Source organism: Adiantum capillus-veneris, chromosome 19 (assembly GCF_014529385.1).
Source record: "Adiantum capillus-veneris isolate H3 chromosome 19, ASM1452938v2, whole genome shotgun sequence".
In the NCBI taxonomy this organism is placed as follows: Eukaryota; Viridiplantae; Streptophyta; class Polypodiopsida; order Polypodiales; family Pteridaceae; genus Adiantum; species Adiantum capillus-veneris.
The window spans coordinates 55,594,170-55,607,248 of record NC_140949.1 but is presented as its reverse complement, the minus strand read 5'-3'; the positions used below and the strand labels follow the sequence as shown (position 1 = coordinate 55,607,248).

Sequence of the window (13,079 nt, the reverse complement as noted above, 5' to 3'; positions counted from 1 at the left end):
TCATCGCGCTACATGAGACAGAGGAGAAGGCAAGCTTTCCATTAAAGCTGTAGACCTGCACCCACTACTCACACACACACACACTGTAGGTCACTTATGTGTAAAAATCCAACCCCCAGCCTCAAATGGGAGCCTCCTCTTGCTGAGGTGTCTTGCAGGCTGCTCTCCTCCTGCCAAGTGTCCAGTTTGCCCCTTTGAGTTAATTCCCTAGTTCCCACTGACTTATAAAGTTATAAGTGACTTTCCGAGTGGCCCAGACTTCATTTGGCGCACACAATCTTCCATACTCTTCCGAATGCAGTGCTAACTGGCCCGACCAGTCCCAAACTGATCGACCTAGACTCCGGATGTGAGAAACCTATTCGGCTGCAACCGTTTCACACTGACCATGCAATGTCCACTTGCACCTTTTCAAGGGTTTCGGGGAAAACATGTAAAAATAAAGATAAAATTTTTTTATCTAGTACTTATTTATGGAAGGCAACAGGAAAAATACACCTCCTGGTGACACACCCCACCCTTGAAATACTGCAAGCGACCTCGCTTGCATGCCAATAATACATGCGGTATCTCTTGATATCACACATATTCTATGATGGGAATCCAAGATATACATGCTTCCGGAAATGTAGCATTGGACGATTAAACAATCCCACCAACTTGGCTACAACACATATATCAAGCATAGAAGTCTTCTAGTGTACTCTCAAGTACAAACTTCTCTAGCTAAATTTTGTATGGAAAGAATAGATACAATTGCTTATCTACTCTCTTGAGCATCATGAACCATGCTCTTGCCTTGCTCCAAAAAGGCTACATCAAGTCACTGTGGGTTCCATCTGAAAGGCTTCAAGATACAATTGCAATAGCTGAGGTGAATCAACCAATTCAGATTCTTCCATCCATTTGGCATCCAAGGATGGATAGTTCTTGAATTTCACCAAATAGCGTCTTGCGACTTTTCCTCTAACCTTTCTTTCCTTATGTGCCAATATCTGTTCAGGAACAAGGATCTCATCCAATCCTTCCACTTCGGGTTGTTCCTCATCAAGCATATTCTCTGGCACATTACCAACAAAGGGTCTTAGAAGGTTGACATGAAAAGCATTATGTATATTCCAGCCTTCTGGTAGCTTTAACTTGTAAGCTACATCGCTGATCTTTTCTGAAATCTGAAAAGGACCATAATATCGCATACTGAGCTTAGGAAACAAACGTTCCTTGCCTTTGCTTTTCCTTAACCTGGCCTTTTCAAAGCACAAAAGCACCCAATCACCAAGTGAAAATACAAGTTCACGATGGTGACGATCAACAGCTTTCTTTTGCTTAGCCTGAGTCTTCTCAAGAGCAATCTTTATCTTCCTGTATGTTTCATCCATATCTTGCACATACTTGTTTGCCTGAAATATCTTGTCCTGAGTCTGCAAAATGGGCGGGACTTTCTTCCCTCCTTCCACTATCTCAAATGGTGCCTTACTTGTTGACGTATGCAGTGGCATGCACAGTGTTATTGTAAGCATATTCCACCAATGGAAGATGGTGTTCCCAAGTTGCCTTGTGCTCTGACACATAACATTTGAGCAGGTCCATGACAGTAGTATTTGCCTCTTCTGACTGTCCATCAGTTTGCGGATGAAACGAAGAAGACAACTTTAGCGTAGTGCCGATGTTCTCAAACAATGCCTTCCAGAAAAGACTCGTCATACGTGGATCCTTGTCACTGGCAATTGACTGAGGCATCCCGTGATATTTAAAGATATTGCTCATGAATATCTTGACTGTGTGTTCTGGCTTTATCTTCTTCCTCACAGGAATGAAATGGGCTTGCTTACTGAACCTACAAATGATAGTCCAAATCCCATCATTGCCTGTTTGCGTCCTTGGAAGGTTAAAGATAAAGTCCATTGTTATGCTTTCCCATGGCCTATCTGGGATCGGCAATGGTTGCAACAATCCCGGTTGCTTTTGCTTGTCAAATTTGTCTTTTTGGCAAACTAAGCATGATCTTACAAACGCATCAACATCTTGACGCAAAGTTGGCCAATAGAAGAATGCCTCAACCCCTTTCACTGTCGCATCAATTCCACGATGCCCGGCATAAGGTGGAGCATGACTTTTCATCAAAATCTTTGGCAGTAACTGTTTAGTAACGCATAACTTTCCATGCATCATGAGAAAGTCATTCTTAAGCATATAGTGCTCATGATGCTGCCCATCAACAAGCTGGTCATAGATCCTTGCAAAATCTGAATCTTCAGCATATTGTGTCTTCATTTCGTTTAGTTCACGATGGTACGGAATTGACACTGCCGAAATTTGGGGCTTTCGTGACAACGCATCAGCCACCACGTTCTTTTTTCCTTGCACATGCTCAATCTGAAAATGGAACATTGACAAGATGTTTGCCCATTGCATGTGCTTCTCAGACAACTTCGTCTGTGTGAGAAAATATCGCAAGGTTTGATGATCCGTTTGGACAACAAAATCAGTCCCTAACAGATAGTGTTTCCAACTAGTGAGAGCATGAATTAATGCCAGCAATTCTTTCTCATAGTCTTCAAAAGAATTCTGCTTTCATATGCGACTACTCGGCCATTCTGCATTAGAACTGCACCAAGACTATGGCCACACGCATCACATTGAACCACAAAAGGTTTGGAAAGATCTGGCAAAATGATTACCGGATCTGAAGTCAGCTTCTCTTTCAAGTGTTTGAACGCTAAAATTTCCTTGGCTGTCCACTTGAAAGTAACTCCTTTTCCTTGCAGTGCATGGAGTGGAGAAGCAATCTCAACAAAATTTCGGATGAACCTCCCGTAGTAGGAACATAAGCCTAGAAAGCTTCGAATGTCATGTACGAACTTCAAGTCTGACCATGACCTAATTGCTTCTACTCTGGCAGGATCCATGCGTACCCCATCCTTTGAAACAATGTGCCCAAGGAAGTGAATCTCTTGCAAAAAGAACTCACTCTTCTTCGCATTAATGAGTAGCCTGTTCTTACGTAACTCATTGAAAACTGCAGTCAAGTGATCCCTATGCTCCTCTTCAGACTTCGAGTAGACAATCATGTCATCAAAGAAGGTACCCACGAAGTTTATATGTGGTCTAAAAATTCTGTCCATCATTCTATTAAAGGTGGCAGGAGCATTTGTGAGACCAAATGGCATAACAAGAAACTCATAGAGACCAAATGTTGTCCTGAACGCAGTTTTATGGACATCTTCTGGCCTAATGCGTATCTGATGGTAACCACTCTTTAGGTCTATCCTTGTAAACAATGACGCTCCCTCAAGCCGATCAAGAATGTCATCTATCCTCGGTATGGGGAACCTGTTCTTGATGGTATTCTTATTCAAGGCGCAATAGTCAATGCACATGCGCCATGCACCATCCTTCTTCTGCACTAGGAGTACAAGCGAACAAAAAGGGGATGAACTGGGCTGAATCAACCCCTTCTCTAAAAGCTCGTTGACCTGACTCATAATCTCTTTCTACTGGGCTGCACTAACCCTGTATGGTGGTCTATTCGGTGTACCAGAACCTGGCACAAGATCTATAGTATGATCCTCACGTCTCTCAGGAGGTAACTCCCCTGGCAAAGAGTCCAAAAAACAATCACTGAAACCACTCAAAAAAGTTGACCTGTCTTTATCTAAGGTAGACAAATTAGATACAACTTGAGGTACTTCTTTTGCAAAGATCAAGTACGCAGAAAGACGATTCTTTATTACAGATGAAATAGCAGAAGCAGAAACAACTGGAACAGACTTGCCTTTAAGCTTTACATCAAGGATATGAGTCTTTCCTCTATGTACAAGGGTAATCTTTTTGTTGTAAGTATCCACCATAGCATGCAACCCGTAACACCATGGGATACCGAGTAACACATCACAACCCTCAAGTGGCATAATATGAAATTTTTCTGCATCCACATAGCTCTGAATGTGCAGACGAAGCTTTCCCTAAATGGGAGTAACAGGCTTTGAATGACCTGGGCATGCCAAACTTGCTTCCCCTGTCATACCCATCTCCTTTGCACGAATGCCCAACTTTGATACCAATTCTGATGATATGAAATTTGCACGGGCTCTTGGATCAAAGAAAACCAGCACTGTCTGGTCTCTAACTTTGCCCCAAGCTCTGCACAGCTCCGTGGCATCTGTGTTTGGCTGGTCTCCAACCAAATCTGGAACAAGTCCTGCACTTGGCCTTGGCTTCTTCCCTTTATGGTCTGACTTGTCATCCTTATCCGTGACTTCTTCTGTGGACATTCATTTGCAAAATGTCCTTGTTCACAAATGTAGCATTTCTTGGCCTCCCTAAGAGTTTTCCTTTCTTCAAAAGTTTTGTTAGAAAAATGCCTTTTTTGCCCTTGTCTTCGTCCCAAAGAAGATTTAGACTGCTTCTTGGACGTATTACCTTCTTCAGTGGAGGGCTTCTTTGTGGGAGGCTCAAAAGGCTTTGTTGCAACATTGCCCTTGGCTGAAAACTGTTTGCCTTGGGACCCTTTCTTGTGGCTATTAAATCCATCGGAATCTCCCTTCGATAGATTACTGGCCACTCTTGCATTCTCAATTAACTGAAACATATTCATGAAAGTAGTCTTTGTGCAGTAGTCCCTGATTTTCTTGGGCAATCCGCAACAATACTTCTCAATCTATTCTGACAATGGCACAAACCTGTAAGAGGTGACTGGCAACAGTGTGGCCCAAAATTGTTTATTGTACTCTTCCAGATTCGCACACTGTTTAGCATTCAACTCGTGCCATTCTGTCATCACATCCACTTCAAAAGTGTTTGTCAGCCATGCAAGTGCAAAAAGCTGTTTGAATTGGATCCACGTTGTTGGGGCTTGACCCTGGTTCAACAATGCGGTCCACCATTGAAGCGCATTCCCTTTCAAGAAAGTGGCAGCCTTGCCTATCTTTGAAGATTCCGTGAAGTTTCCTCTAGCATAAGCTGCATCGAATTGCTGTATGAAGGTCAAAGCCTTCAATTGATCCTCAGTTCTTCTGAAAGTTTCAAACTTCACTTCCTGCCCACCTTCCTTGTAATCCTTAGGCTGACTCAAAGGAGCCACATTATCATAAACAGGAGTCTGTAACAGTGGTGCTCCATGATTGTTCATTCCAGCACTTGCATCAACTGTTTTCCCTGTCGTAGCTGCATTTTGTATGTATGGCTGTGAAAAACCAGCCATACCAAATTGTGTTCGAGGCACTCGAAACTGGCTATAGGCACCGTGAAAACCTGGTTGGACACCCATGTTCGTGTACATAGGGTTACCCATGCCTGTTTGCATTGTCCCCAACACATTCCCTGGACGATCCGACCACTTAGCACAAGCTTTCACAAAGCTGTCCAAACCTGGCGAGGGCTGAAAACACAGGTTTTCGACCTGATTACGGCAGCATAACGGTGCAAAATCTCCTGTAGGTCAAAAGCACCTGTCTAGGACAGATTCCCTCGCTACTGGAAGCTTTCTGGTGAGCTGTCACAGAAATTCAGCGGCTGTAATTCCCTGTTTTTCACTGCCGGGTGCCCAAAAGCCTGTACACGCATCCCAAGGCTCTCATGAGGCTCCCCCGGTGTTCCCTTGCAGTTTAGGTGTGAAACCCTAAACCTGCAGAAAAACACAGCAGATTATAGTTCCCTGTTTCGGATCGTTTTTAGCAGAGCGAACACGCCTACTCATGTCCCAAGGGCTCCCGCACACAATGGGACAATTCCCTTGTGATTTGGACGAGTTTTCACGCGAGAAAACTCTCCGAACTCGCAATCTTTCGTGATGGAACTGTGCGGACCTGTGGGGGATTAGCAATTAGCTGATCCGGTTCTTGTTCAGAAGGCTCTTGCCTTGGCAAACGCGCATAAACCCCCAGAACTGTACATGTTCATTTGAGTAGCCCAACTAGTGGGGCATTACCATATGTGCCAAAGGGGGGAGAGAGATGCACGAGAGAAAATCATCGTGCTACATGAGACAGAGGAGAAGGCAAGCTTTCCATTAAAGCTATAGATCTGCACCCACTACTCACACACACACACACACTGTAGGTCACTTATGTGAAAATCCAGCCCCCAGCCTCAAATGGGCGCCTCCTCTTGTTGAGGTGTCCTGCAGGCTGCTCTCCTCCTGCCAAGTGTCCAGTTTGCCCCTTTGAGTTAATTCCCTAGTTCCCACTGACTTATAAAGTTATAAGTGACTTTCCGAGTGGCCCAGACTTCATTTGGCGCACACAATCTTCCATACTTATCAGAATTCAGTGTTAACTGGCTCGACCAGTCCCAAACTGACTGATCCAAACTCCCGATGTGAGAAACCTATCCGGCCACAGCCGTTTCACACTGGCCATGCAAGTCCTCCGGGGAAAACAAGTTAAAATAAAAATAAATAAAATTATCTAGTACTTATGTATGGAAGGCAATAGGAAAAATACATCTCCTGGTGACACTCTTACTTAGTGGCGGCATTACCTACTCGGAGCAGATTTTACTCTCTTTATAGACCATCAGAGTTTACGCGACTTCTTGTCACAGAAGCAGCTATCGGTAAAAGCAGATGCGGTGGGCGAACATCTTGTCACAGTTTCACTTCCAGATTGTCCATGTTTAGGAACAGAAGAATTTGGTGGCAGATGCTTTGTCTTGGAAGTCGTTGGTTCTGGCTATTTTCGTGATTCACCATAGGACCTTCGAGGATATGGTCGATTAGTATGCCACGGATACAGATTTTGTAGGCGTTTTCACACGGATACGGGATGGGGAGACAGTAGCGGGATATTCCATTCGGGATGACTACTTGATGAGGAAAACCATGTTGTGTGTTACACAGCAGTTGAGAGAAAAGGTTATGACCGAATGCAACTGTCCGCCTTTTACGGGTCACCGTGGCATTGCTACCACCATGAAAGGGGTAAAGAGATACTTCTTTTGGTCGAGACTCAAGAAGGATGTGGACAAGTTTGTGCGCAGGTGCTTGGTTTGCCTGAAGTTCAAGTTAGACAGGCATAAAGCACAGGGATTGTTACAGCCTTTGCCCATACCCACGCGCCCTTGGAAAAGTATTGCAATAGATTTCATTTTTTATCTCCCGAGAACACAGAGTGGTCACGATGGTATCTGGATTGTTATTGACAGATTTAGAAAACAAGCTCATTTCATTCCAATGAAGAAAACAGTCAAGCCGGATCACTTAGCGAGACTGTTTGTGGCCCAGATTTTCAGATTACATGGCATGTCTCAGACGATTGTCTCTGACAGGGACCCCAGATTTACGAGTTTGTTTTGGAAGGCAATTTGGGAGAACATTGGGACGCGGTTGCAGTTCTCGTCATCTTTCCACCCGCAGACTGACGGGCAATATGAGATTGCCAAGTCAGTGGTTTTAGATTTATTGAAGTCTTACATCTCGGATCAGAAGACTCAATGGGAAAAGTATCTACCTTTGGCAGAGTTTGCCTACAACAACACGATACACTCTTCGACGGGAAGGCGCCATTTGAGATTATTGAAGGTGCTGTGAAGGTTCCACCCTTCCTAAGCACGAAAGATAAGATTTTTGAAGCGGATGAATCCACGCGCAACTTAGACACGGCTTTTGCCAAGGTGAGCGAGGCTTTGCAGAAATTTCAAGAAAGAAAAAGGCAACAGATCGCCATTGTCGCGATTTGAAATTGAAGGAGGATGATTGGGTGCTATTACGTTTTGAGAAGGCACGCTTGAGAAGGAAGAAGAGAAAGGAGAGGCTTTTTCCAAAGCTTAGTATGAGATACTACAGACCTTTTTAGATCTCCAAAAAGGTCAACATTGGCTCCTTACGACTGAAACTGTTAGACACTTGGAGGATTCACAATGCATTTCATGTGAGTCTCTTGAAACCTTTTAAAGGTGATGTGCCCGAAGATGGGAAGCCTGATGAGCAACCCGAAGTGGAAGAAAACGAGGAGATCCTTGTTCCTGAACAGATTTTGGCACATAAGGACACAAAGAATAAGGGTAAAGTACGAAGGCGGTTCTTGGTTAAATTCAAGAACTATCTTGCATTGAATGCGAAGTGGATGGAGGAGGAGGACCTAGCAAATACTCCTCAGATTGTGAAACTTTACCTTGAAGTTTTTGGTTTACAATAGTCTACTCTGCGGGTGCCTGTCCTTACATTAACAATGTCGTCCACCATGTGAGCGCATTGTCCTTTAAGAAAGTGACAGCTTTCCTGACTTTCGAGGCCTCTGTAAAATTCCCTCCTGCATATGCTGTATCAAACTGCTGGAGGAAGGTAAGAGCCTTTGTCTTATCCTTGAAACCATTGAAGGTACTGAACTTTACAGCTGCACCACCTTCTTTGTAAGCCTTCGGCTTCTCTAGTGCCCCCAAGTTGTCATAAGGGATGGTCTGCAACATGGGCACTGTAGTAGGCATGATCAGCACATCTTGGCCATTGACATTTTGCATCAGAGGTGCGATATCTAGCTACTGTCTAGAAAAACCAGCCATGCCAAAATGATCCTGTGGCACCCCAAACTGGCCCTGGTTGCAGTGAAAACCTTGTTGCATGCCGATACTACCATACATGGGGTTTGGCATGATGCCTTGCATACCCCCAAACACTGTTCCCAGCATGTACGGTTGACTTCCAAGCGCATAACCAACCATACTTTGGAACACTGATCCACCCTCGAAATACCCAGGATGTACCGTGGGTGGTGGAAAAACTGGGTGCATAGCCTAGTATCCAGTTCGCTGTCCATTCAAGACAGCATGCTGGCTCTAAAAGGTGGCAGGCTGAACTGGCATAACCTGCGGAATAGGCGTTCTAACCACTTGTTCAAGGACGGGAGGAACCTGTTTTGGAGCCATTGACTGCGCAACATGCGAGTGTTCCCTATCCTCTTGAGCCGCATGAAGTACCTGGGCTTGAGCCTCAACAAGCTCCGCGCGCGGCGTAGGTTGCCTATTTTGCTGTTGCACTGGTGGCGCTTGCAAGAACTCCATAAACCTTGGATTCTGCACCAGCTGCGAAAAGACGTTCACCGCGGCAACTAACTGAGTCTTGAACGCATCATCCTCAAGTTGCCCAGTCATAAAGCCCTGTACTACTGGGGAGACATTTACATTGACAGGAGGTACAGATTGACGTGGCCGTGAGCTCTCGCCAATCTCAAAAACCATAGGGATCTCCTGCGTGTCCTTTGAAGAGGAACCCTCTTCCATAATTGCCTTCCCTTTGTCGGCCATAGCGTAATCCCGCGTTCCTGCACTCTGTGTCTTTACCCAAAACAATCGAGGCTCACTCTTTGAGGAAAAAGTGATTGATGTCCCGGCAACGGAACCATGAAACCGGCCCGTAGGGCAGTAGGCGTTGGCTTTCACCCGAAATTCTTTACTTAAAACACACACAGAGAGAACGTGCAAAGGAAACCTATGATGGGAATTAACACTTGAATACATACACGGCTCGGAAGCTAGAATATCCTGAGTAGACGCCGACAACCTGTAGGCCCCAAAATTGGCGCCCCTTTCGGTATTTCTTTATTCTCTAACAAAGGGAATAAAACCTGTGGTCTCCTACGAGCTGCCCCGCACAATCCAGGCTAAGAAACACTTGTTCTGGCTCGATTTTGGCAGCAAATGTACTAGGACGCTTCACAGTCAGTATCCCCACGAAATAGATGACTTTCTCGACGCATACAGACACTTTGCAAAACCTGGCGAGAATCTGCAGTACGCTGATTCCTCTGTTTTCTGCCCCGAAAATGCGCCAGATCACCTGTACAACGGTCCCCTCGCGACCCCGAACCTCCTGGGGGTATTAGGGACCATTTAGGGCCGAAACCCTAAACCTGCAAAAATACACAGCAGGCTGTAATTCCCTGTTTTAGGCTCCGTTTTGTGTGCCGGTCGCATTTGTAGCAAGACCTTGAGCTCCCGCACTTGTAAGGCTACTTGTCCTTTGAATCGGACGAGATTTCTCACGTGAAACCTCTCCGAATTCACCTGTACCTGCGGGGGATTAGCCACTAGTTGCCCCAGTACCTGTGCAAGAGGCTCTTGCCTCGGCAATCGTGCATGAACCCACACAACTGTACATCAGTCAGATGCAAAGCCCTCTTGTGGGGCATCACATAACTGCACGTAAGAGAGAGACACAGCAGTGTGTAGCGTGTAGGGCATCACTCCTGGCACCACACTGTACATAGAGGGAAAGGAAGCACTCCATAGCTCTTAACCTGTGGCAGGGAACTTGCAAATGAGCCTCCCAGCTATAAGTTCAGCGCCACTTCTTCTTTGCATTAAGCAAGTGCACAAAAATGTGCCACTTGGCGCATTTACAAGCATTTTCCCGTTTCGGGGTTGCCGCTTAAAAATCTTCCGACTGGTTGCTCAGTTGACTTCGTGGCAGAGTCGTAAAATGTTCCCCTAGTCATACCGGAGGTACGGCCCAAAATAGCAGTTTCATAAATTTTAGAGATGATTTCGTTGGGCTCCCACTGGTCAGCTGACCATCTATCCTCATTGGGACCGCATCCAAAAGTGCAATGTGGCCCAACTGTCGGACTACTTTTAGTTGGTAGTCACACCTTGACTTTAGGCCTTTATTGAGTTCACTTCCTAGTATCCACCAACTTGACATCCTCTTACTATACGAATTCCAGTGCCAACCACTTCCCGTCTGCGGGTGAAACTACCGTTCACGTTGGCCATACAATGTCCGACCATTTGCTACTTCAAAAAGAGGGTCTCACAAAACCAACAACTAAAGTTAGCAGTTGCCACGTCCTCGTGACATAGTTAACAGCTGCCACGTCCCCGTGACACTGAGTATGCCCATCACCTCCGGAGAGTGATAGAAACTCAACTCGTTGGTTTTGTAGAGTATGTCCAAAGCATGAATGAGCTCTATACAAACCTGCACCTATTCTTGGGCACTGACGACGTGAGTAGGGATGTCATAGCTGTTGTCCAAGCTATGCATGATAAAGGTGATAATCTTATCCTTGCTGTCTGGACAAGCAACGAAGTTGAGGTCACATATTGTCAAGTTTGGATCTTGGTAATTCTTTGGTTAGTTGCAGCCTCTTCTTCGTAGGTTTGTAGTAGTATTCGTTTTTCGATTTCGTATTTAGCTTGCGTTAGTTGTTCCTTTAGAAGTTGTTGTGTGAAGTTTGATTTCTAGGATTAAGTTTTTAAAATGCCTTAATGCTTTTTTGTTTAAAGTTGAGTACTTGTTTTAAGTTTTAGCCAAGTAAGCTACGCCAATTTATTTTGCGCACGCCTTTTTTAAAAACATGTTTAAGTTAATAAGGTTTTGTTTTGTAGCAAATAAAGCGATTTAGTTTTCCTTTTTTTCCCTTTTCTTTTCTTGTCCCCCTTGTTTTTATAGTTTTACGAGTGCTTTATTCCCTCTTATAATTCGTGAGTTCAGACTTTTCTGAACTTATGAAGGTATATATATAATGGAATACCCCCCCCCCCCCCCCCCCCCCCCCCCCCCCCCCCCCCCCCCCCCCCAACACACACACACACACACACACACACACACACAGATGCTGACAGTTTGAAAAATGTAGATTCCAGGGATTCTCAAGCTCCGACATGTGGGACAAACTACCCTTGGAAGTGCTGCTATATTTGGTCTTTTCTTGGGGGCAGGAAGCCTTATTCATTGTGGTAAAAGTTACTAAATATGTTGTAATGGATTCCGTGACAATGCAATTTACCTTTTACATACAAGCCTTTTTTCCATTGAGTGTCTGTTGTTTGAATTAATAGCTTTGGCCTTGCCTCTACAAAGCATAAAATGATTTTGATTTATGCTTGAGCCTTCCATGTCTTGAAGAGAAAGTACTACACTTCTGAATGAAATGCAGATTTTGAGCAAACTTCTTATCTGTTTGGGGGCAAACACACAAATTTTAATCCTTCTTGTTTGCGTATATTTTGATTCTCTCTCTCACTCTCTCTCTCTCTCTCTCTCTCTCACACACACACACACACACACACACACACACACACACACACACACACACACACACACACACACACACACACACACACACACACACACACAGCGGAGACTTATGACTTCTGGATTGCACACATCCGCTATATGGTTTTCTCGTATGCCAGTTCTTTTTTGCCTCTACGAGACGTTAATGGAATCTCTCTCTCTCTCTCTCTCTCTCTCTCTCTCTCTCTCTCTGGTCTTGTTTATGTTGCTCCATCCACGTTGACTATCCAAGAGCTAAAGCTTGAAGTCTTAGAGCGCATGGGTACGTTGACTGGCAGCGTTATGAGGATGTAATCAAATTTGGCATGCTGTGAACTTGCAATTCGGTAGAGAGGGGCTGTCAGCCAAAATCGGCAGAGTTGCACACTAGGGGCAGAGTTTGCTAACATACGGTAGGCGGGGGTTAACTTCCGCTTGTGCTAAACCCCTATTAGTCCTTGTGCTTAGCTTCTCCCTCTCTCTCTCTCTCTCACACACACACACACACACACACACACACACACACACACACACACACACACACACACCATATGGAGACTTTGGTCAGAGATTAGGAGTGAGTGGAGGTAAGGAGATAATCCACATCGTGTCCCATCTTGAGCAGCAACTCTCAGAGAGATTAGATTTTATGATTACAACAGGTAAAACCCATGGCGATAGCTGCCGCAGCCAGATCGACGAGTTTAGTAGGCGGCGATGATGCTCCTACCCTCGAGGTGTACCTGTGAATCTCACTGACGTGTCAAGGGAAGTGCGTTCAGCCACCTGTGACAATACTTGTGCAGGAGATTGGCAGAACGAAGAAGCAAGAAGCTAATACACATCAACTTGATCCTTCAGCCTCTAAGATTTGCTTAGTGTTAACATGTCTTGTTGAGGGTGTAAATGCATGGGCATTAGATTATTTGGAGCACATAACACTTAGAAGACTTTGCACAACAAAATATGATGTATCATGTAGGTACCCTTTCTTTTGCAATTCATCATATACACATTAATACATTTGGATTAGCAAAAGAAAGGGTCGCTACATTCTTACATCTCCTGTTGATGTTGATGGACATGT

General features: G+C 44.8%; 1 protein-coding gene across 1 annotated transcript in view; it reads left to right on the top strand.

The window, feature by feature from the left end:
• LOC147434054 (uncharacterized) overlaps positions 1-11,885 on the top strand; it is a 46,142-nt gene extending 34,257 nt beyond the window's left edge. The window contains exon 4 of the mRNA XM_086489871.1: positions 11,574-11,885. Within this exon, the coding sequence (XP_086345997.1) occupies positions 11,574-11,687 (114 nt within the window). The 3' untranslated portion in view covers positions 11,688-11,885. The remainder of the gene's footprint in view (positions 1-11,573) is intronic.
• The last annotated feature ends 1,194 nt before the right edge of the window (positions 11,886-13,079 follow it).